At 40.4% G+C, this 25,578-nt stretch overlaps 2 protein-coding genes across 2 annotated transcripts; both read right to left on the reverse strand.

The window, feature by feature from the left end:
* Positions 1 to 8,579: 8,579 nt before the first annotated feature.
* Positions 8,580 to 9,537, reverse strand: LOC116504786 (olfactory receptor 1019-like). The gene is given in 4 exon segments (XM_032212021.1): positions 8,580 to 8,939; positions 8,941 to 9,375; positions 9,377 to 9,498; positions 9,501 to 9,537. Coding segments are annotated over 4 exon segments (954 nt in total).
* An 11,886-nt stretch (positions 9,538 to 21,423) lies between these two features.
* On the reverse strand, positions 21,424 to 22,381 carry LOC116504796 (olfactory receptor 1019-like). Its single transcript, XM_032212026.1, is given in 4 exon segments — positions 21,424 to 21,805; positions 21,807 to 21,897; positions 21,900 to 22,287; positions 22,289 to 22,381. Coding segments are annotated over 4 exon segments (954 nt in total).
* Between the last annotated feature and the right edge of the window lie 3,197 nt (positions 22,382 to 25,578).

Consider the following 25,578-nt stretch of genomic DNA (forward strand, 5'->3'; position numbering starts at 1 on the left):
GTTTCACCAGTCATTAAAAGAGTCTTGGTTTCCGTTGCTCCCAATATTCTATCAATGTGGAATTTCATGTCTTTTTAGGGTGTAATAAAACATTTGTTTGCTTCTCCATAACTTTTTCCTCCATATCTTCCAAGTGATATACTTTGCTGTACTTAGGCTGTCTCTTGCTTGTGTTCCTAGCTGAACCTCTTTTTATGTGGAGCCAAATAATATAGAAGAAGAAGAGATATTCAATTAACATGTCTGACCTGTCTCAGAGGTTAAGTTACCATTTCATAATTCATGTGTTTTTATGTGAAAACCTCCATGTCTTTTTTACATTTTTTCTCCACATTTTCTACCTTTATGTATCTAGGGTGTCTCTTGCCTGTGTTGATAGCTAAACCTCTTTTTATGGGGAGCCAAATTATATAGGAGGTAGAGATATTATTGATCAGGGACCAGTCACTCTTTCTCAGCCCAACTCACCTCCCAGGGATGTTGTTATGGGGAAATAGGAGGAACTGATATGTTTGCCAGCTTGAGTTGTTGATAAAAAATAAAAAGCAGGTTACAAACAAACAAACAAACAATTTTAGACCAATATTTCAATGATATCAACTTGAAATATCAGTCAACATAAGGCAATATCATTTCTAGAGATATCTTTTGCAAAGTGATGCCTCCAAATATTCATTGACATCTTCATGATCAATGATGTAAAAAGTCATTGAAAGAGGTAGGTGCATCAAGAGTGCAGCATTCTTCTGATGTCTCTGCTGGTAAAAATAATCCATCATGATAACCAAAAGCTTTGTATGTCAAATCTGTGCCTGATGCTTCTTCAAGATTATTTGTTTAATTTATGAAGTCTTGAAACTGCAGAATCCTCTCTGTCAATTTGGTTAAATTTCAAATATTTCGCTGAGATTATTCTTAATTCAGAACCTCACAACACCTCCTCTTAAGAGGCAGGGTAAAAACCAGGTATTAATGATCTGACTGACTGTTGTCAAAAAGTCCTTAGGCATACTAAAAACCAAGCTGGATGAAGATAGAATCTTATGCACTTTCTGAGAAGACAAGAAATCACACTTATTGAAACAGATAGCAAAATGGATAACCTATGTGTAATATTCCTTCAAAAGACATCCTGCTTGTCACAAAGATGTGTTTTTTTCTCCACAAAGATTCTCCCCACTTCTCATGATGGAGTTTAGATGATGTTTGGATAGACATAAGCCATGGAGGCTGGTCTTCAAATGGGAAATCCTGAAAAGCTCTCAATTCACTCCATAGATAGCAAGGTAGGGAGCATATCTCTTCCCCTTTTCATGACAATGATCCAATCAATTTTCTACCACTCTTTGATACATTTTCATAATTCAGGTTTCTAGGTGATGTCTTATTTAGATTTACAGGAGTCTCAAATTGGAGAGAGTCAACTTAATTACATTAAACTTAGTAATGCTTAGATCAGATTTTAAGGAAGAATTCCTTAAGGTGAGGATGAGCCAGTCTTGTTAACAAATCTTTCTGATATTAGTAATTTGATCTGCATTAATTCTTATTTATGCATTTCTCTCTTCTTGCAGCAAAATAATCCATCTGGAATCAAATCTTAAGAGAGTTTTAATATCTGGAAAGTGCAAACCATTATAAATCGTACTAATATTGCCTATGATTTTAGTACAGTTCAGAATATTCTTCTCAGTAATATTTCCCATATGGATTGTTATAAATATTCAGTGTGTAAAGGCTAATCTCAACATTTCAATAAATCTTGTGAATTAGCAATCATACCTGGAGTAGAGTCAGTTGCTTTTTTGCTCTTACAAAGCTTGTAAATAGGGGCAGAGATCTTAAATCTCTTTGCGTATCACTTGGGATATTGCCTCTTATGTACTTCAATACCCCAGATCCTGGAGGTAAGTGGTTGTATTTTCATGCTTTGTTGCAATAGTTTTAATTGGAGACTATAGTTAAGTAAATAACCCTTTGAGTCCCAATCCACAACTCAACAATTTTGAGATCCAGCCCAAGAACGACATTGAATAACCCAACAAAAATTCTCTTTTTTAAATTTGCTGACATCACATAGACAAAATCTTGCCAGTCTAATCCAATCTTACTCTAACCCTAACCTTAAAGAAGAGCAGGCAAGAAGTCTAGCTATTTGATAATTCTCTCTGGACAAGGGGAGAACTTGAGATCAATCACAAGTGCTCCAGATAGTTGCTCCTCATAAGGACACCACAAGACAACAGTCATCATCAGCTTTATAGCTTTGGGAGATGAAGGAAAGCTATTTTCTCTCAAACTGAGGTTAACGCTTACAAGAATTTACATATTTTCTTTTCTAATTGTTATTGCATATTTCATTTTCTAATTACTTTTAGAAGTTGCTTGTTCACTGCTTTTCATCTATTGTGAACCTTTTGGATTAACAGATTTTATAGAACCATGTGAATTTTTCCCAGTCATTAGTGATAGAAGTTTTAAAAGCAAGTGTTATGAGCCACAATTCAGAACATGACTCTGACCTGGAATCTGACAATGTTTTTGCAGATGACCTTGTGTTTTAAGACTGTCAACCTCAGGATCCAATAAGCTAGCATTCAATTGATTGATCAACCACAGGCATATCCTGTTTAGCTGGAGCACTTAGATGGTGAGTCACAATCCCCAAGCTCCTGGTCTTGATGTCTAGAGAGGTGAGCAGAATTATGGCCTTCAGTGAGACTCCTCACTTGTCAAAGGCATGAGTGATTACAGCCAGCTGTCAAAAGACACATTAGGTAGCAGCTTTGTTTGTAGTTTTTGTTAGAGATGACTGTCGGCTTTCCAACTTGTGACTCTTTTTCCTGCTTCTTCCTTGTTTTTGAAAAATCACAAATGGACTAAGGATCCATTTCAAATGGATTTGAAATATGACTTTGGAATTAATTCTCTTTCTCATGGGAAAATAATTTTGAAATGTTTTTTTTAAAATGATACACGCTGTCATATCTGCCATCTTCAGCTCTGTGCTTTGCTGGCATCCTCTCATAAATTGTTAAGTGGGTGGAGAGGAGCAATCAGAACATAGAGAGTAGAGAAGGGGAGGGGTTTGGTAGGTTTGACGGAAATCAGATGTGTGAAAAATATCCTGTTTCGGTCTTCAAGAACTCCTAACCTGGGAAAAGAATGTGAAATTGCACTGTGGCACCAAACATTCAAGCTGTTCCCCAAACATCTAAACAGCATCCCATCGGACAGTGGTGGACCAGTCAAGGGCAGAGGGCTGGGGAAAGTGGGGGGAAATGTAACATTTTGTCTGGGAATCTTAGGTCTAGCCTTGCTTTTGCTGCAATAACTAATCCTTAGTACAAAAAAAACAAAAACCAATTGAGTCGAAGGGACCTTGCTGGGGCAAGCCTGATATTAGATTTCAGTTGGATAATTAATTGAATATTAGAGTGAGCCAGGTTGAATTAAAAATAACAATCAAAGGAGAATTAAGTATGAAGTATGATGTGGTGAAATGCAATCAGGAGTTCCAGGAAGGAGGCTCTTTCACAAAGAGCAAAGAGACAGTGGAACTTGGAATGTCTGGTAGCCAGGATGAGAGCAAGGTTGGACCCTCCTTAGTAATTTACAGAGTACATCTATAGTTATTGAAGATAATTAAATCTGGCAATATTCTCTTGTGCGCTGCTGGAGAGTCAAAGCATGGGTTATCTTCAGTCTATTTGGTCAGAGGCTGAGAAGTGAAAAGCTTTGGACATGGCTCTTCCTGTCAGCTAGGCCTCCGTTTTTTCTTCTCAGTGTGGGTAGAGAGACTCAATTTCTCATTATCCATGCTTGGATTATTTCATTAGTGAAAATAAAAGGCTTAGAACAGCACCAAAAGGACAGAAAGGCTAGTTTGAGCTGGAGACTTCTCCCTGCACTGAGTTGCAGTGGCAGCGGTAAACTTCGTCACTATGCTGTTTAGAACTCCAGAGGCTTCCATAGAGGGAGGGAGTGCCGAAGCCTCTGTGGGAAGTTATCATCCAGCCCTCTCCCAGAAAAATGAAATATCCTAGGAAATATTGAAAAGGCAGAATATTTCTCTGGATATGAAAAGAAAGCAACATGTTTTAAAAGACAGAATAGTTGCCTGTAGCTTCCTGCCCATCCCCACTGTTAATGGGCCATTAAGAAGGCCAAGCTAGTCCACTTTACATAAAAATGACTTCTCCACTTCAGCTCCAGGGGATGGGGTGGGATTAAAAGCATGATAAATTGGCCCTTTACTCAACTGACCACATGGCATCTGAGAACTCATCCATACCTGGATTCAAAACACAGCCTAGAGAGTTGCGCCTGCATGGCCCCATGGGAGTCTGACAACCAATCAGAATACATTTCTTACACAGGAACAGGAAACAGAGAGGTGGGATAAACAGGTTATAAAAAGCTTAGCAAGCCCCTCCCTCAGCCCTTCTCTCTTCTCCACCAACACTGAAGCATGTGATCACCTTTTCAGGTCAGGGCTCAAGCCATGTGGCCCTGTCCAACAATAAACCATCTTTCCAAGCAGCCTCCATGTCTCCAGTGTCTTTTTCCCCACTTGGAGCCGAACCCAGAAGGACACTTCTTTCATCAATTGGCGACCACGAAGGGACTCCAAGCTAGCCTATTCAATGGATATGGCCCAGGTAAGCCTCCCATGCTGGCACAGACCCCATTCAGTCTGTGGGTGGATATCTGATACTAATTGGCATGGAAAATTGGATACTGTAAATTTCTTTCCAGAAATTGTGCCCTGGTTGCTCTTTTGCAATGTTTTTTCACTCCACAAGGGAGTGGCAGCCTTATCAAGCCGATCTTCACTCTGTCGGCTTTTCAAGAGCCCACAGCCATTTCTATGTGGTTTGAATTGTCGTGCTCAGCATAAAGCACTGAGGCCACAAGGTTCCTGATCAGGGGTAAAATCCAGCAGATTCTGACAGGTTCTGGAGAACAGGTAGCAAAAATTGTGAGTAGTTCGGAGAACTAGCAAAGGCCACCTCTGGCTGGCCCCAGAGTGGGATGGGAACGGAGATTTTGCAGTATCCTTCACCTGCCACGCCTACCAAGCCACACTGTGACCACCAAGCAACACCCACAGAACTGTTAGTAAGAAAAAAATGAATTTCACCACTTTTCTTGAGCCATATTACAGATCCTCTGGGGTGCTTGCAAATCATGTTGCTGATTTTGCACCATTTTGTTTCGGTGGCTAGCATTCACAGTGAGTGTTTCTTTGCAGTCCCTTCATTGCATGAAGGTGCAGGCAAAGTTGAATATCATTTATTTTCTAGCAGTGCATTGAAAGGAGTCCTTCTCAGGCTTGGGATTTGCCCCACCTTTCCTTGGCCACTAGAGCAGGAATAAAGATTCAAAGTTTTAATGACCATTTTCAAAATGGCCATCCATTCCTTGACTGCAAGTGGCAGCCTGACAGAACCTTCCCCCAAGCAGCAGAGGCCATCTTCTAGGGGAGCCTCAGACAAGTTCCAGGCCCCAGATTCAAGGAGGGCCTCATCAGCTGCTGAAAAGGATGCAAGAAGGAGGCAAAAGGCATTGGAAAAACAGTTCTCCAAGGCCCAGAAGCAAGCAGAAGCAGACAGGGCCTCCAGGATTCCAGTGGGTATGTCTGAGATTTCCCACCCTTTGGAGATAGAAATGCCATCGCAGATTCTGTAAGATAGTCAGCTGGATTGGTCACCCAATGATACTAATGTCATGCACCACTTTCAGGCAGCTTCGTATGAGGAGGATTTTGCTCCTCTCTCTGCTTAGCATCTGCAACTTTAGAGCCTGTTTCTGCTACTAGATCTTCTGCCACATCAGCTACCTTTACTCCCACAGCAGCGGGCCTCCATACTGGGGAGGATCCAGGCCCTGGTCTCTCTCAGGAATGGTGAACTATTATCGCTGAGACTATTACACTGGGCATAGAGTCTGCACTGCTCCAGAGAGACTTTCTGAGCTGTCCTCCATCAGGGCTTTCTTGCTTATCAGGCCTACAATCACAAGCTTCAGTTGGGTTGGCTTATAGGCAGGGTGCCCATTCCCCTCCCCCTTTCTTTCATAATGAGCTTTCAATCATAGAGGACAGGAGCCAGAGGAGTAGGATCTATCAGAGGATGAAGGCCTCATCCCAGACAAGCCTTTGTTCACAGGGCTGTTTCACACACACCCCATTCAAGACCCTACTGTTTAAGGCCAAAACAATGGCCAATATTGGGGTGGCAGATAACATGGCAGATTTGGCTCCAGCCCCTTGAGACCCTAATGTCCTTCTATTCATGGAACCAATGACCAATGAACAGGAGGTCATTCTTTCTCCAAAATTATTTATAGATGTCATTCAATGACAGTGGCAACAACCTGGTGCCATTGCTGCCCCTAGCGGAATTGATAAGAGGTTGTATGGGGTGGATCAGTAACTCGAGGAGCTCCTTAAAATCCAACTGTAGATGCTCCTCTATCTCTTTGGCCATCCTCCCCTCCGACACAGTGGAAGGCCTACAGGTGGAGGATAGAAAGGCGGAGTTGTCTTCTTGCATGATACACTGGGCGGCCTTCTTTCTCAGACTGCAGATCAGAGATTAACCATGGGGATCATGATCATGTAGAACGTAGAAGCCCCTTTGTCTTGGTTCATTGACTATCTGGAAGTGGACTGGAGTACATGAGCATAGAACATTGAATAATAGAGTTGGAAGGGACCTTCGAAGTCTTCTAGTCCAATCTCTTTCTTTAGCAGGAGACCCAGTGGTAGGCAACCTGGTCCCTACTGCCCACTAGTGGGCATTCCAGCTTTCATGGTGGGCGGTAGGGATTTGCTGTAACTCTGCTTTATAAATTTATAAAGTAAGTTACCTATCTACTTTATAAATCACCATTACTGTGGAACCGGTGGGCGGTTAGAAAATTTTACTACTAACAGAGATACAAAAGTGGGCGGTAGGTATAAAAGGTTGACTACCCCTGCCCTATACCATTTCAGACACATGGCTGTCTAGGCCCTTTTTGAAAGTCTCCAGTGATGTGCCAGTATACACATCTTGTGAAGGGAAGCTATTCCATGGAAATATGGAATATTTCCATGGAAAATCCCAAAAGCTATCAAATCAGAAGCACAGGAATATCCAACAAACTTATTCTTTGAGGAATCTACCTGCCTCAGAGTTTTGTTTGCTGGGGTATGTTACTTGGAGCCCTGACATCTAGACAAAGGTCTGGAGGTAAGTAAAACCTATTAGCACAGTCCAACCCCCTGCTCAAGCATGACACCCTACACCAGTTTCTTCTTAAAAACGTCCAGTGATGAGCACCTGCAACTTCGGTAAGCAATGTTCCACTAGTTAATTGTCCTCACTGTTAGGAGGTTTCTCCTTAATTCCAGGTTGCTTCTTTCCTTGATCACTTTCCGCCCATTGCTTCTTGTCCTGCCCTCAGGTGCTTTGGAAAATAAGTTCACCCTCCTCTTTGTTGCAACTTCTATGAGAATGAAGTAGAATTAAATCATTTGGGATATTATGGAATGGTTTTGCTTTATCTGCATGCGCGACTTTCATGTACCAACCAGTGATTCTCTTATTTTGTTTCCTGCAGCAAATAATAATATAAAAACACCTGTGCCTGATTTCTGGCATGCTTCTTGGTATGAAGCCCAAAGGTGTCCTCTTCTGGTTCTGCAGAAATAAAAGAATTTATCTTTCTTTGATCCTGTATGAGCATTGGCTTCTTCATACTGGATTCCCACACCTTCTGGCCGACCCTGTGCTATACACCATCTTTTCCTTCTTTCTTGAGAAGTCTCTGAATTTAAGAAAATCTTCTGAGAATTCACCTTCATTTACAACTGTGGTAGTCCTGCAACTTGGCTGGGAGACATTGGCCGTCTAAGCCTGGTACCTTGTGTAATTATGGCTAAATAAAAATATCTGAAATCCTTGGTTTAACCCATATTGAACTGCTTATGACTTTACAAATTCAGAACCAACAGCAGTATTTAATTTACAGATGTGGAATGATAAATATTAAACACGGTTAGAGTCTTTCAATTTCTAAAGCCCATAGTTATAAACATGTTTTGATTCTGTGCTTTCTACAATAAATGATTTTGATTTATGACTGCCAGGAACCCTTTTTTTCTGATAAACTGCTGTCAAACTGCCATTTTTTTCAGGGATGAATATCGTGGGAAGGGACTAAAAGGATTGAACCAGTTGGAAGTGCCAGGTTTCTTTGATTAAACTGAAATAGTGACTTTTGGCAGTAGTGGAGACTTGTATTGGTGCACCAATTATATTTAAATAACATATGCTTAATATTGAGATAATATTCAATGGATTACGCAATTCCGTGTATACACAGTTCAAAAAACAAGAGAATACAATGTATATTCTTTTTCCACTGAATCCCCCTCCAAAGTGATAGAGAAATTATTGTTTATTAAATTTGTCTAGGGCCACATTCTTTAAAAATCACATATGCCCAACTGATTTTACCGTGCCTTCTAAATAGATGTTCTGTATGTACCCTCCTTGCAAGTTATTGACTGTATGTACCCTCCTTGCAAGTTATTGTAAAACAATTTTACCCCCAATACAAATCCATATACAGCCAAGAGATTTTGGCAGAGCATCTTTCACTTCTTTATTCCTCAGGCTGTAGATCAAAGGATTGAGCATGGGGATCACAACCGTGTAGAACATAGAGGCCCATTTGTCTTGGTCCATGGAGTAACTAGAATTTGGTCGGAAGTACATGAAGAGTATTGTCCCGTGATATATCCCAACAGTTGTCAAGTGGGAAGCACAAGTGGAAAATGCTTTATGCCTACCTTCAGCGGAGCGCATTCTCAAGATAGTAGTCAAAATGTAAACATATGATACAAGAATCATTCCAACGCTGCCTGCTTCACCGAAGCCAAATAGTAAATAGCACAATCTCAGTAATGTATGTGTCGGAACAGGAGAGCGTTAGAAGTGGAGGCTCATCACAGAAGAAGTGATTGATAACATTGGAGCTACAAAAAGATAGTTGGAATGTACAGGAAGTTTGTATCATTGAATCTAGCAGGACTGTAATGTACACAATTGAGATCATTTGCTGGCAGGCCTTTTTGGACATTACAGTTGGATAGAGGAGTGGATTGCAGATGGCCACATATCTGTCATAGGCCATCACAGCCAACAGAAGGCATTCTGCATCTGCAAGGATGTCAAATGCAAAGAGCTGCGTAACACAGCCATTGTAAGAAATCCTTTTACTTTCATTTAATAAGTCAATCAGCATTTTAGGAGCAATGGTTGAAGCGCAGCAGAGATCAACAAAGGAGAGGTTGCCCAGGAAGTAATACATGGGTTTGTGAAGTTGGGGTTTTATGCAAATCAGCAGAGATCATCCCCACATTCCCTAATACAGTGATGATATAAATAAAAAGGAAGACTGTAAAAAGAACAAGCTGCATTTTGGGATTGTCTGTCACCCCTGAAGAATGAATTCAGTAAAGGCAGAACCATTTCCTTTGTCCATGATTTCTTGAATAGATGGATTGGTTCAGGTGATTTGCTGATTCTGAAATGTCTTTTCAATCCCTTGTTGGGAAAAAGAAAATTATTTTACTTAGAGTTCATCCCTGTCTCTATTTTCATGCAACAAGAATCTGGATATTTTTTTCAACAGACCACATATTTGCTTGGTGGAATCTGTTTATTATGAAAAAATGTAGTCTTTGAATATCTCTCTCTAACTCTCCCTCCCTCCCTACCACCCTATTTATGCATGCATGCATCTGTCTGTCTGTCTGTCTGTCTATATCTATCTATCTATCTATCTATCTATCTATCTATCTATCTATCTATCTATCTATCTATCTATCTATCTATCTATCTATCTCTATCTATCTATCTATCTATCTATCTATCTATCTATCTACCTACCTACCTACCTACCTACCTACCTACCTACCTACCTACATATCATCCATCTATCTATCTATCTATCTATCTATCTATCTATCTATCTATCTATCTATCTATCTATCTATCTATCTATCTACCTCCACCAGACCGATACGATCGCATAGATTAGGCCTCCTCCGAATTCCATCATCCAGCCAGTGTAGACTGGCAACTACCCGGAGGAGAGCCTTCTCGGTGGCTGCTCCGACCCTCTGGAACGAACTCCCCGTGGAGATTCGGACCCTCACCACCCTCCAGTCCTTCCACGCCGCTTTAAAGATCTGGCTGTCCCGGCTGGCCTGGGGTTAAGATTCTAACCCCACTCGAATTGTGTAACTGTTGTGTTTTTTTAATTGTTGTATTGTTTTTATGTTGGAAATTGTTTGTCCTTCCCCCCCCTTTTTCTAACTGTGAGCCGCCCTGAGTCCCCCCAGGGAAAAGGGCGGCATACAAATAAGGGAAATGAAATGAAATGACTATCTATCTATCTATCTATCTATCTATCTATCTATCTATCTATCTATCTATCTATCCCTGCATATATCTATCATCTATCTATCTATCTATCTATCTATCTATCTATCTTTCTATCTATCATCTCTGCTTCATTTCCTGTTTCAGTTAAGTAATGAAGCTAGAGTAATATGTTGCTATAAAACTCTGTGTCAAATTTTAATGAATTTATGTCTGCTGGCAGCCATAATCCCTCCTCTTCCACACATTCTAAGTTGTGCAATATATCCTAAAAAGGAGAATGATTTGAAAGCTCCAGATTTTTTTTTTTGGTACCATTTATCCAAATATTCCTTTCAGAAGATAGGTAGTAATTTGGCAGTAGTAAAGCACATGAAATTCCCATACCATTTTCCAATTTTGTTTCTTTGGGTCCTAGATTTCAGGTTCAATTAGCCATTAAAAGAGTCTTGATTTCAATGGCTCTCAATATTCTATCAACATGGAATTTCATGTCCTTTTATGGTGCAATAAAACATGTGTTTGTGTTTCCATATTTTTCTTCCTTGTCTCCCAAATATTACCTTCCTATACTTAGGGTGTCTCTTGCCTGTGTTGATAGTTGAACCTCTTTTTATGTGGAGCCAAAGATATAGTAGGTAAAGATATTCAATTAATCTGTTTATTTACCTTGGGCAAGTCACTCTTTCTCAGTCCAACTCATCACACAGTATTGCTGTGAAGAAAATAGAAGATGGAAGGTGCGTTGGATAGGTTCACTGCCTTGAGCTATTGGCAAAAATAATAAAGGCAGGATATATAAAACAAACAAACAAATAAATTTTAGACCGATATTTCAATCATAACAACTTAAAATATTAGTCAATAGAGACATTTCTAGAGACATTTAAAAGGCAAGAGTTCAACTTTTGCAAAGCAATGCCTCCAATCACTACTTATGACTGCAGGGCTGTAACTTTGTTGCTTGTATCCTTACTATTTATATTTATATTGATTGTTTCCCGATTGCATATTTGTACACTATGACTATCATTAAGTGTTGTACCTTAAGGTTCTTGATGAATTATCTTGTTTTTTATGTACACTGAGAGCATATGCAGCAAAGATAAATTCCTTGTGTGTCCAATCATACTTGGCCAATAAAGAATTCTATTCTATTCTATTCTATTCTATTCTATTCTATTCTATTCTAATGTTCATTGCTATTGCTCCATGATCAATGATGTAAAAACACATGAAAGAGGCAGATGTACCAAGATGGCTACCTTCTCCTGATGTCTCTACTAGTATAAATCATTCGTCATGATAACCAAAAGCTCTGTATGTCAAATCTGTGCCTGGTGCCTCTTCAGGATAATTTGGTTAATTTATTAAATCTTGAAACTGTAGGATCAATAAAACCCACTCTGTAAGTTTGGTTAAATTTCAGATATTTGGCTGAGATTATTTTTAATTCAGAACCTCACAACACCTCTTCTTAAGAGGCAGGGTGAAAAGCAGGTATTGTGATCTCATCTGACTGACTGTTGTCAAGGAGAAGTCCTTAGACATCCTAATAAAGCAAGATGGATGAAGATAAAATCTTATGCACTTTCTGAGAAGACAAGAAATCACACTTATTGAAACAGCAAAATGGATACCTAGGTATGATGTTCCTTCAAAAGACACAATGTCTGTCATAAATATGTGTTTTTTTCTCCACAAAGAATATCCAAACTTCTCATGATGGAGTTTAGATGATGTTTGGATAGACATAAGCCATGGAGGCTGGTCTTCAAATGGGAAATCCTGAAAAACTCCCTTGGACAATTCACCCCATAGACAAGAAGACAGGAAGCGTATCTCTTCCCATTTTCATGACAATGATCCAAACAATTTTCTCCCACTCTTTGATACATTTTCTTAATTCTGCCTCTAGGTGATGTCTTATTCTTATTTAGATTTAAATGGGTCTCAAATTGGAGTGATTCAATTTAATTAGATTAAATAAAATTTAGTAATGCTTAGATCAGACATTAAGAAAGAATTCCTTAAGGTGTGGATGAGTTAGTCTTGTTCAATGAATCTTTCTGATACTAGTCGTTTGATCTGCATTAATTCTCATGTATGCATTTTCTCTTTTCTTACAGCAAAACAATCAATTTGGAATCAAGTCTTAAGAGAGTTTTAATATCTGAAAAATACAAATCTTTATAAATCCATTGAAGTCTAAAACTAAGATTGCCTCTGATTTTAATACAGTTCAGAAACTTCTCAGTAATATTTCCCATATGGATTGTTATAAATATTCAGTGTGTAAAGGCTAATCTCAACATTTAAATAATTATTGTGAATTAGCAAACATACCTGGAGTTGATTCAGTTGCTTTTTTGCTCTTACAAAACTTGTAAATGGGGGCAGAGATCTTAAATCTCTTTTTATATCACTTGGGATATTGTCTCTTATGCATTTCAATATCTAAGATCCTAGAAATAATTGGTTGCATTTTCATACTTTGTTGTGATAGTTTTAATTGGAGACTATAGTTGAGTAAATAATTTCTTGAGTCCCAAGCTATAACTCAATCATTCTTAAGTTCAGCCAATGAGTGTCATTGAACAATCAAGCCAAAATCCAGTTATTTGCTGAAACCATATAGACAGAACTTTTAGTCTGACAATCCCACTCTAATTTTACCTATATACCCTGGAAAATTCTAGAGGATGGCTATCCAAATTCTCTTCCTCTTTTCTGATTTAACTCCAGGCTCTGTTGCTCTTATCTCACCCTCTATTCTTGGAATGGGCTTTCCTAATTCTGGGAAAACTCGCTTTGCTGTAGTCCATCACACCACCTCTTCCTTTATAGACACAACCCATCACATCATTGTACTCAAGCTCAAACATTTTTGCCTGCTCATAAACTCATGAACAAAATAACCTCCATATCATGTTTCAAGCCTAGAATTTGCCAAGACTTTAATGATATTCCAGGAAAGAAAAGGGGAACTGTTAGCAGAATTGATAGTCATGGCAGAATGATGACCAGGCAAGCAGTCCAGCTTTTTGATAATTGCTCTCCAGACAAGGAGAGAACCTGAGAACCACAAGTGCTCCAGATAGTTGCTGCTCACAAGGAGACCACAAACAGCAGCCACCATCAATTTTAGAGCTCTGATTGAGGAGGCAATGCTATATTCACTCAAACTGAGGTTGACACCTACACAGTTTGGAGTTTATTCAATTTGTAGCCTGCCCTATTCCCCGAAGGGACCCAGGACGGCTGAACAAAAGCCAAGGGAGGGGAAATTACAAAAAGTAAGACAAAAACAATCAGACAATACAAATAATTTAAAAGCACAACAGACACAGCAAATTTGAGTAGGGGGAGGAACTCAACCCCAGGCTTGCTGGGATAGCCAGGTCTTCAAGGCCGTCCAGAAGGCCTGAAGGGTGGAGAGGGTCTGAATCTTCACGGGGAGCTCATTCCAAAGGGCCGGAGCAGCCACAGAGAAGGCCCTCCTCCGAGTAGTCGCCAGCCGACATTGGCCGGCAGATGGAATACGGAGGAGGCCTAATCTGTGGGATCGAATGGGTCTGTGGGAGGTAATCGGCAGAAAGCGGTCTCTCAAGTACCCAGGTCCAATACCATGAAGGGCTTTATAAGTAATAATTAGCACCCTGAAGCGTATCCGGAGACCAATAGGTAGCCAGTGCAGCTCACGGAGGATAGGGGTAACGTGGGTGTACCGGGGTCCACCCACAATCGCTCGCGCGGCTGCATTCTGGACCAGCTGGAGTCTCCGAACACTCTTCAAGGGCTGCCCCATGTAGAGTGCATTGCAGTAGTCCAGTCTTGAGGTCACGAGGGCATGAGTGACTGTTGTAAGATCCTCCCAGTTCAGGTAGGGACGCAATTGATGCACCAGGCAGACCTGGGCAAATGCCCCCCTGGTCACAGCCAACAACTGATGATCTAAAGTCAGTTGTGGGTCCAGGAGGACTCCCAAATTGCGCACCCTGTCTGAGGGGTGTATAATTTCACCCCCCAGCCTGAGAGATGGAATACTAAGCCAATTTGTGGGAGGAAAAAAACAAGCCACTCGGTCTTGTCAGGATTGAGAGCCAGTCTGTTCACCCCCATCCAGACCCTCACATCCTCCAGGCACTTTCACATCACGTCAACTGCTTCACTGAGTTGGCACGGGGCGGACAGATACAATTGAGTATCGTCTGCGTATTAATGGTATCCTATCCCGTGCCGTTGGATGATCTCTCCCAGCGGCTTCATGTAAATGTTAATTACCATATTTTTTTTATTTCATTTTCATTTTCATTTTATACAATCACTTATATACTGTGCGTAACAAAAAAACAAAAAAAGGGAAAAAAATCCACCATAAAAAACCAACATAACACTTCAATCCCCCATACACCCTTTCTTCTCCCCCTCCAACTTTCATTTCTCCCCTCCAACATTCCCCTCTTCTACTTCCCTTCCCCCTCAGACATCTCCCCCTCCCTCCATCTCACCCTCCTTACATTCCCCTCTCACTCCCTCTTTACTTCTCCCTCTTCTTTCCCTCTACTCCTCACTTTGGTGTATCCCTACAATTAATCTATTCAGTTTATTTTTTAGAAAATGAAAGAAAAAAAAAAAAAGCGAGCAACAGTATACAAGTGCATTCTTATTGTTCTAAGAATTGAAACTGTATTTCCCCCTCCCCCCTCCCCCCTATAATCCCCCCCCCTAACCCCCTTACGGCTTCCCAGGTCCCATACCCGGCATAGTTCTTTAACAAGCACTGGAGTGTAATAAGACCAACTAACTTTAAAGTTAAAAGAAAAAAAATAGAAAAAAAAGACACACAAAAAAAGAAAAACAAGAAAGATCAATAAACCCGCTACATTAACACAGCTTCCCATCCTCTGTAAATCTTAAACAATGTGCCTCATTCCAAATTTCGGTTATTTTATTACTTGCAGGGTTTCAAACTCTATTAGAGCCAGGTAAGTTAATCAATTGGGGTTCTCCAACTAAAGGTCTCATTGCTTTATCTATCTATTCGGACCTTTAATTTATCTCTTTTTTATCCAAATATCCAAACCTTTCTATAAAACCATTAAACTCAAGTACTTCTTTCATTTTTCATTTCCAACACCTCCCATTCTGTCCTTACCCACATCCACGTGTAAATTTTTTACCTTCCACCCTGCCTTTACCCATGTCCACATATTATTTTATCCGTCCATTGCTCCTCACATATTTACTCCACCTTCCTGGAGACTCTCTGACTAATCTTTCTTAACCTTATATTGAAATAGCAATTCATCAGCTTGCATTCTAGCCCCAAGTAGTCTAGTTAAGCTTTCGCTACCCTTCCATCTCCCACGCAGCTCCCAACTCCGTTCGTCCCAAACCACAACTCAAGAAGATCGCGATCTCCGCTCTCCTCGCCTAGGAAAATAATTCATGCGCAATTTGAGTTAGAGTTCAAACAAATCTTATATACAATATATGTCCACAATCAGCAGCGCTTCTTTCAGCCTCCATATCTCATCATCAATGTACAACTTTTCCATTTTATACCAGGCAGAAATCATGAAGTTTTAAAAGCATCGCTAAGTCTTTATTCTTTACTCTTCTGCCCTGTCTCGGAAGAGGAAAGCAACACCCTCCGCCATTGGTGGCCACGTGTCCCGCTGCTTGTCTTCTCATTGTCTCTCTCAGGTCGGAGGAATCAGGAAGTCCGCCTTCAAAGTCTTGTAATAAAATTCTCGGGCTTCACCGACAGAGTTAAAGCGAGTTTTTGATTCTCAAATGTAACTGTAATGCCAGCCGGGACTTCCCATTTGTATGGAATCTGAGAATTTCTGAGTTCTTCAGTTAAGAAAATGTAGATCTCTCCTTGCTCTTAATATTTGAGATGGTATTTCTTTAAAAACAATCAAGTCCTGTCCCGTCAATTCTCAGCTCTTGTTGTAAAGCCTCTGTATTATCACATTTCTGGATTCCCTTGTGGTGAAATATAATTATGTCCCTCGGAAGCTGTCGCTGTTTTGCTACCCACGAATTCTGGCGGTAAATTTTTTTGGATCTGCCAATCAAAGTTAAGTCCCGGACTTCCCACCGAGCGGCTAAGAGCCTCAAAGAAGATCTGTTTCAAATTCCTGTTCCTTTTCACGCAGTCCTCTAACTCTTATTGCAAACGCAGTCTTATTATAATTTATCATGACAAGTTGTTTTGAGCATTTTCAATTTCCTGTTGTAACGTTTGGATTTTGGATGTCAATTAGAGTTGGTTTCTTCCAAAAGTTCCAATTTATCCTCCGTTTCAGCAATATAATCTGTCATAACTGTCATTACTCCGATCTATCCTCCTTTGCTTGAGCAATTTTAGCATCAAATTGATCATATAAATCCGATATCAGATGATTAATTTCCTGTCTGAAGTATTAAGCGTTTTGAGAAGAAATTCTTGTGTTAACAAATCTCCAGTGGAGGGCGTAGGAGGCAAGGGCAGCGACTTCATAGCAATTTTTTGAGATGTGTTTATTAAGGAAGCGCTTGCTGCTTAGATTTAGGAGCCATTCCAAAGAAATAAAAATAAAAACAAGCAATCAAGCAAGCCAACAATCAAAGTCTCTGCTCCCCTCAGTTAATCTTTTAACAGTTAATACGGAGAAGCCTTCAGGAGAGTAGGGCTGACTAAGTACGTCACATCAAACACAAAAGCTATAAGATCGCCATCTTGTGACGCAGCTAGAAAAGGGAGCCTTTTACAAAATTGAAGCTGGTATTTTGGATAATAAAAGAAGAAATTCCTCAGGAATGGTCCCCGCCCGGATTAATTTTTAAATAGCTTAGCTTTGCCCTGGGGGGGGGGGGGCAACCTGCCTAGGGCTGCAAAAAAGCAGCTGCGAAGAACTGGCTGGAGTAAAAGCTCAGCTAATGTTGAACCTCTTCTCCATTCACAGCGGAAAAAAAAAAGGCTGTGAATTACAAAGAGATCCTAACGACTGACCTTCTCCCTGCCCTTTCTGCCAGAAAGGGGAGATATCTATAGATCTTATAAGATATACAGACCAGAACTCTGAGAGGAGCTCCGTTGAGCTCCCGTTGGCGACAGGCTCCTCCCCCAGAAGCCGCTTCATGTAAATGTTGAACAGGAGGGGGGACACGAACGACCCCTGCGGCACCCCATAATTAAGGGCCTAGGGGTCGACCTCTGTCCTCCAACCAACACTGACTGCGACCTGCCCAGAGGTAGGAGGAGAACCACTGAAGAATGGTGCCTCCCACCCCACCTCTCGTAACCGCCGCAACAGGATACCATGGTCGATGGTATCGAAGGCCGCTGAGAGGTCCAGGAGAACCAGAACGGAGGCACGGCCCCTGTCTCTGGCTCTCCAGAGATCATCGGTCAATGTGACCAAAGCAGTTTCCGTGCTGTAGCCAGGCCTGAAACCAGATTGGAAGGCGTCTAGATAATCGGTTTCCTCCAAGGACCGATGGAGCTGGAGGTTGGAGACTGGACTGGATCCAAGGATGGTCTCTTCAGTAGTGGTCTCACCACTGCCTCCTTTAAAGGGGGGGGGAAAGACCCTTCCTGGAGAGACGCCGTCACAATTGCCTGGATCCAGCCCCGTGTCACCTCCCTGCTGTTCGCGACCAGCCAGGAGGGACACGGGTCCAGTACACACGTGGAGGCACTCACTGCTCTGATGGCCTTCTCACTTCCTCAGGGGTAGCAGACTGAAAATCAATCCAACGATGGCACTCAAGACCCTCCCTCGGTACCTTGGCTGGCTCTGCGCAATTGGAGTCCAGGTTTGCCCGAAGCCGAGCCACTTTATCAGCGAGGAATTGACCGAACTCCTCAGCCTTACCTTGCAAGGGAGTGCCCGTATCCCTCCCTTTAAGGAGGGGAACGGGCTATCCTAAACAGGTGGCTGGGCGTGACTCAGCGGAAGCTATCAGAGCAGCACTATGAGTTCTTTTTGATGTCCGGATAGCCCGGAGGTAGGCTCTGATGCAAGATTTTAATGAGGCTCGGTCTGACACGGACTTACTGGCTCTCCAGCGGCGCTCTAGGTGTCTCTTTTTACACAGATTTGCATATTCGCTTATCTAATTTCTTATATTTTCTTTTCTAATTCCTTTTTAAAAATTAGTTGTTAACTGCTTTCTTTTTTTAGGAACCATTTGACCAATATGTTTTACAGCACTGTGTGAATTTTATTCAGTCTGTAATGAAAGAAGTTTAATACAACTGTTATGAAGCTGCAATTCAGGAGGTGACTCTGACCTTGATTCTGACAATGTTGCAATGTTGCAGCTGATTCCATGTCAGCCTCAGGATTCAGTAAGCTGGGATTCAACTGACTTTGATCAACTGCAGGCATCTTCTGACTTGTGGTCTCCTTATGAGGAGCAACTATCTGGAGCCCTTGTGGGTAATCTCAAGTTCTCTCCTTGTCTGGAGCAATTAGATGATGAGGCACAATCCCCAAGCTCTAAGTCTAGACATCTATAGAGGCCAGTAGAACTGTGGTTCTCAATAAGACTCCTCACTTGACAAAGCATGAGTGATTACAGCCAATTGTCAAAAGACAGACTTCCATAGCTATTTTGTTTGGAGTCTTTATAGAGACAACCATTTGGCTTCACAACTTGTGACTCTTGTTTCTGCTTCTTCCTTGATTTCATTATAATGAAACATTATAAATGAATTAAAGATCCAGATGAAATAAGATTTAGGAATTAATTATAAGACCCTTTCCCATAGGAACATGCTTTTATTTTGAGATCTTTTAAAAAAATTGATAGGATGGGCCCTTGAATGTTAGACATTAGAGGGAGACAGAAGGAATTAAAAATTACAATCAAAGTAGAATTAAGTATTAAGTATTTAAGTATGTCTTGAGGTTATGAAATGTAGTCAGAAAGGAGAAAGGCTCTCTTTCACAGATAGCAAAGAGACAGTGGAATTTGGAATGTTTGGTAGGGTTAGGGTTAGGATGAGGGTTGAAGACTATGGTTCTATGGAATATCTGAAAAGCTGTTAAATGAGAAGTACAGACGAGAAAGACCTTATTCCTGCCCCTCAGCAGAGCATTTTCTCAGAATTGTACCCCAAATATAAACAAAGCATAGCAGAATCATAGCTGTCCTGCTCACTTCAAAGAAGTGAAAGCAGATAAATAGTACAACATGATTAACATATGTGTCAGAGGAGATCCTTAAGTTTGGAAATATGTTTCAGAACAAGTGATTGCTAGGATTTGATGTGCAGAATGCTAATCAGAATGTAGAGGAAATGTCTACTGTCATATCCATAAGGTTTATACTTTATGGGAACAGCAATGATTTTCTGGCAGAGGTTTTTTTTTTTTGGATTGTATAGCTGAATAGAGAAATGGATTACAGATGGCCAATATCTGCCCTCAGCCACCAGAGTCGATAAAAGGTACTCTATGTCTACAAGCATGGCATACAAAAACAGCTGTAAAACACAGGCACTGTAGGAAACCTTAAAGTTTCAACTAATACATCAATTGGAATTTTAGGAACAATGGCTGAAGAACAGCAAAGATAAACAATGGAGAGGCTTCCTAGAAAGTAATACATGTGTTTGTGAAGTTGGGATTTAGTGCAAATCAACAGAATCATCCCACATTGTCTAATACCCAGTGACACAAATTGAGAGGACAATCATAAAAAGATCAAATCTATCAAAGGAAGGAAGAAGATCTGAATTTTTTGGAGTTCCACCTTTTTTGGCTTCTCAATAATCCAGAAGACCCGGGCTACATTTTTATTGCATTCATCTAATTGATTGATCAATATGCATTAAGCAAAAATACAAAGTAGGACAATGTGTACAGGTATTCGAATATTTAGTTCATTTGTTGAGGCATTGCATGTGAGAACACATATTAATAATTTGTGCTAGTGGTTTGACCATTTCTACAAAAATCTATTTGGAATGAATATTGGAAATATTATGTAAATTTGATCCACTGTAGGATGAATGAAATTTGCTTGATTCTTAATTAATGTTCCAGCTGGAGGCCTGGTGGCTTAATAGTTTATTAATAAGTACTTAGAGGCTTTTGTGAGCTATAAATTATCTTTAGCCAGAGGCATTAGCTTATTTGGGTTTTTGCCTACTAGAAGTAGCATTTCTTTAATACCTATCAACAAGAGCTAGAGGGGTTGATCACAAACATTCCCTAGGTTGACCACAAACGTTTTCTACATAAGCTAGCTGACAGGTTGTGGCTTTGACACTTGGCTAAGACACATTATCTGTATAGTTATTTCCACTGAAGTTCCTCTTTTTTTTAAGTAGTAGAAATTATTATTACCATATTCTTTTGAGTATAAGATGCACCAGAGTATATGACACACCAAGATCTTGAAGAGGCAAATAAAAAAAAAAGTTTTTGCACTCTGCAGACCTCCCCAAAACAGCCCATTTTTCCAAAAATGGGCTCATTTTTTCAAAAAGGGGGCATGCATAGCCTTTAGGGGGCTTGTAGAGTGCTCCTGGGCACAGGGGGGTAAAAATGAAGGAAAACCAGCCCATTTTTTGCAAAAACAGGTCCATTTTTTTTCTAAAAAAGGGCATGCATAGCCTTTAGGAGGCTTGTAGAGTGCTCCTAGGGGCTGGGAGGGCTCCTTTTTCGCTCATTTTTGCCCTCTCCAGCCCCCAGGAGCACTCTGAAAGCCTCCTAAAGGCTATGCACAGCCATTTTGGTGAAGGAGCTGGGTTTTGGGAGGCAAAAAATGCTACATTCAGTGTATAAGACGCACCCAGATTTTCATCCCCTTTTTTGGGGAAAAAAGGTGCGTCTTATACTCCAAAAAATATGGTAAGTTCTCTATTAAATTTGCCTAGGGCCACATCCTTTAAAAATTCATATATCCCCAATCTGGTATTACCATGCCTACTAGATAGATCTGTATGTATCCCCACTCCCCAAATGGCCATCCTTTCAAGTCATGGTAAAACAAAGTTTCTCCCTTTCCAAACCCATATATGGCCAAGAGATTTTGACATAGCATCTTTCACCTCCTTGTTCCTCAGGCTGTAGATCAAAGGGTTGAGCATGGGGATCACAACCGTGTAGAACATAGAGGCCCATTTGTCTTGGTCCATGGAATAGCTGGAGCTGGGCCGAAAGTACATGAAGAGTATTGTCCCGTGGTATATCCCAACAGCTGTCAGGTGAGAAGCACAGGTGGAGAATGCTTTGTGCCTGCCCTCAGCAGAGCGCATTCTCAAGATTGTAGCCAAAATGTAAACATAGGATACAAGAATCATTCCAATGCTGCTTGCTTCAACAAAGCCAACAAAGGTAAATAACACAATCTCACTTATATGTGTCGGAACAGGAGAGCATCAGAAGTGGAGGCTCATCACAGAAGAAATGATTGATAACATTGGAGCTACAAAAAGATAGCCGGAATGTAGAGGAGTTTGTATCATTGAATCTAGCAGGCCTGTAAAGTAAGCAAGAGTGATCATTTGCTGGCAGGCCTTTTTGGACATTACAGTTGGATAGAGGAGTGGATTGCAGATGGCCACATACCTGTCATAGGCCATCACAGCCAACAGAAGGCATTCTGCATCTGCAAGGATAGCAAATACAAAGAGCTGTGTAACACAGCCATTGTAAGAAATCCTTTTACTTTCACTTAATAAGTCAATCAGCATTTTAGGAGCAATGGTTGAGGCACAGCAGAGATCAACAAAGGAGAGATTGCCCAGGAAATAATACATGGGTTTGTGAAGTTGGGGCTTGGTGCAAATCAAGAGAATCATCCCCACATTCCCTAATACAGTGATGACATAAACCAAGAAAGAAGACCGTAAAAAGAACAAGCTGCATTTTGGGATTGTCTGTGAATCCCTGAAGTATGAAGTCAGTTAAAGCAGAACCATTTCCTTTCTCCATGATTTCCTGAGTAGATGGATTGGTTCAGGTGATTTGCTGATCCTGAAATGACTTTCTGATTCCTTGTTAGGAAAAAGAAAATTCTATTACTTAGAGCTTCGTTCCTCTTCCTATCTTCATGCAAGAAAAATCTGGACTTTTTTTTCAAGAGGATTGAGGCCACACTGCTTACTTAACTCAGTATACAGCATATTTCTAGATTGAATCTATTTATTTTGCAAAAATGTAGTCTTTGAATATATGTATAAAATTCTAATATACCTATTTCATTTCCTGTTGCAGTTGTGAAGGATGCAGATTAATATATTGCTACAGTAGATATGTTGCTATAAAAGTATGTGTCAAATTTTAATGAATTTATATCTGCTAGCAACCATTATTCCCCCTCTTCCATCTATATGGAACCTTTGCATTATATGACAGAAATGGGGATCATCTGAAGGCTCCAGGTCAGTGGTGGGATTCACTTACCTTCGCTACCAGTTCGCAATGTGAGTGCGCTTGCTACCCTGGCACACATCACCTTCTGTTCATGCATACTGCCTTCTGTGCATGGGCAGAAGGTCACACTTTATGTCGGGGCAGTTGGGCAAAACCTCCAGCAGCTGCCGCTACCAGTTTTCACGAACGGGCAAACTATCCCCACAGCTCCAGGTCTCCTATTTCAGGTTCCATTTATCCAAATATTCCCTTGTGACGGTAGATGGTAAGTTGGCAGTAGCAGAGTACATGAAATTCCCATACCATTAATTTCCCAGTTTTGCTTCTTTGGGATCAAAATTTAGGTTTTACCAGCCATGAAAAGAGTCTTAGTTTCTATGGCTCTCAATATTCTATCAACACGGCATTTCATACCCTTTTATGGTGCAATGAAACATTTGTTTCCTTTTCCATAACTTTTTCCTTCATATTTCCCAAGTGATATACTTTGCTGTACTTAGGGTGTCTCTTGCTTATGTTCATAGCTGACCCTCTTTTATGTGTAGCCAGATAATATAGGAGGTAGAGATATTGAATTAACCTGTCTCAAAGGTGCTTTCTTCAAAAGAAAACTGGACTATTTTTTTCTTGAAGAAGGCATTTCACTTCTCATCCAAGAACCTTATCAGTTTCTGAAAAGATTGGAGGAGGGGGAGATGGAAGGATTAGATCTGATAGGATCGGTGGGAGATGGAAGGATCATATTGTTATCATAGGTGGTGTCATATCCATCTGTTGAGAGAGAGAGCTGTTCAATTTTAACACATATGGCCTCTTTTACCCCTCTTTCAACCAATGATCCTCTCTATCCAGAACTGGCTATGGAGCACTATTGGTAAAAAGCAAGTGATAAGACACCACTTTTCTCCTGTCTACAACACAGTCCTTTCAGCAGTTCTAAAAAAGATTCCATCCCCATTTGCACTCTCATTCAGATGACCCTGAGGGCACAGATAAGCCCCCAAGAGGCTCAATGGGTCTCAATAAGAATGCTAATGACCAGATTGACTGCAAAGAAATATGATCCTTCCATTCCTCACCCCATCTTGTCAGAACTAATCCTATCAACCATCCCACCATCCTGTCAGAATTGATGAAGCTTCTTGGTTGAGATGTGAAACATTTCTTCCTCAAGCAAAAACCAGCCCAGTTGCCTTTTGAAAAAAGCCCCTTTGAGATACCATGGCCTGGATGACTGAGAATCTCCATAATTATTCCCCTTGTCTAGTCAGTCTTTTCTGCCCAACTCATCTCATAGGGTTGATTTTGTGGGGAAAATAGGAGGATGAGGATGTGTTGGATATGCTTGCCACCTTGAGTTATTGGTAAAAAATAATAAAGGCAGGATTAAATATAGAAATACATAATAAATAAATTTTAGACCAGGATTTCAAGGATATCACTTGAAACATCAACCAATATTTCAAGTTTGACAATATCATTTCTAGAGACATCTTAAAAGGCAGGAGTACAACTTTTGCAATGTGATTCCCTCCAATATTCACTGACATGATCAACGATGTAAAAAGACAGTGAAAAAGCAAGCACACCAAAAGGGTTGCATTCTCCTGAAGCCTCTGCTAGTATGAATCATCCATCATAATAACCAAAGGCTCTGCTATGTCAAATATGTGCATGATGCCTGCTCAAGATAATTGGTTTTATTTATGAAGCCGGAAGCAATAGGAGCAATAAAAACCCCTCTATCAGTTTGGTTAAATAACAATACTTTGGCTGAGATTATTCTTAATGAAGAACCTCACAATAGCTCCTCCAAAGAGGCAAGGTGAAAAAAAAGTATTGTGGTCTGATGATTGTTGTCAAGCATAATCCCTTAGACATTCTTATAACCAAGCCGGAGAAGATAAAATCTTATGTACTTTCTGAGAAGTAAAATAATCACACTTATTGAAACAGAAAGCAAAATGGATACCCTAGGCATAATGTTCCCCTCCAAAGACATCACGTCTGCCATAAATATGAGGTTTTCTTCTCCACCAAAGAATCTCCAAAGTTCTCATGATGGAGTTTAGATGGTCTGAGTGGACGGATGCCCTGGAGGCTGATGTTCAACTGGGAAATCCTTTAGAGCTCCCAATTCACTTCCTAGATAACAAGGCAGAAGCATATCTCTTCCATTTTCATGACAATGGTCCCCAATCAATTTCTTGCCATTCTTTGGGACGTTTTCTTAATTTTCCTTTTAATTGATGTCTTAGTCTTAAATTAGAAAGATCTAACTTAATTAGCTCAAATTAAACTTAATAAAGCTGGATCAGACACTTGAGAAGAAAGAATTCCTTAAGATGAGTTGTCTTGTTAAAAGAATCTTTCTGATACTAGTCATTTGATCTGTATTTCTAATTTTTTCAGGCTTTTTTCTACATTAGGAGACGCTATGAAGGGATCCTTGCAATGGTCGCATTTCCTTTTTTTCTTACAGCAAAATGACCCTCTGCGATTAAAGTTTTAAGAAGGATTTAATAGTCTCAAAAGTACAAATCATTCTAAAGCCATTGAAATTCTAAACATTCAGTTTATCTCTGACTTTAGTGCAATATAGAAACTTCTTCAGTAATATTTCTTGTATGGATTGTTATTGTTAATATAATTTAAGATTGTATAAATCTTATTGTGAATTAGCCAACATACCTGGACTTGAATCAGTGGCTTCTTTGCTCTGGCAAAGCTGGTAATAGGGGCAGAGATCTTAATAT

The sequence above is a fragment of the Thamnophis elegans genome, chromosome 1 (assembly GCF_009769535.1).
Source record: "Thamnophis elegans isolate rThaEle1 chromosome 1, rThaEle1.pri, whole genome shotgun sequence".
NCBI lineage: Eukaryota > Metazoa > Chordata > Lepidosauria > Squamata > Colubridae > Thamnophis > Thamnophis elegans.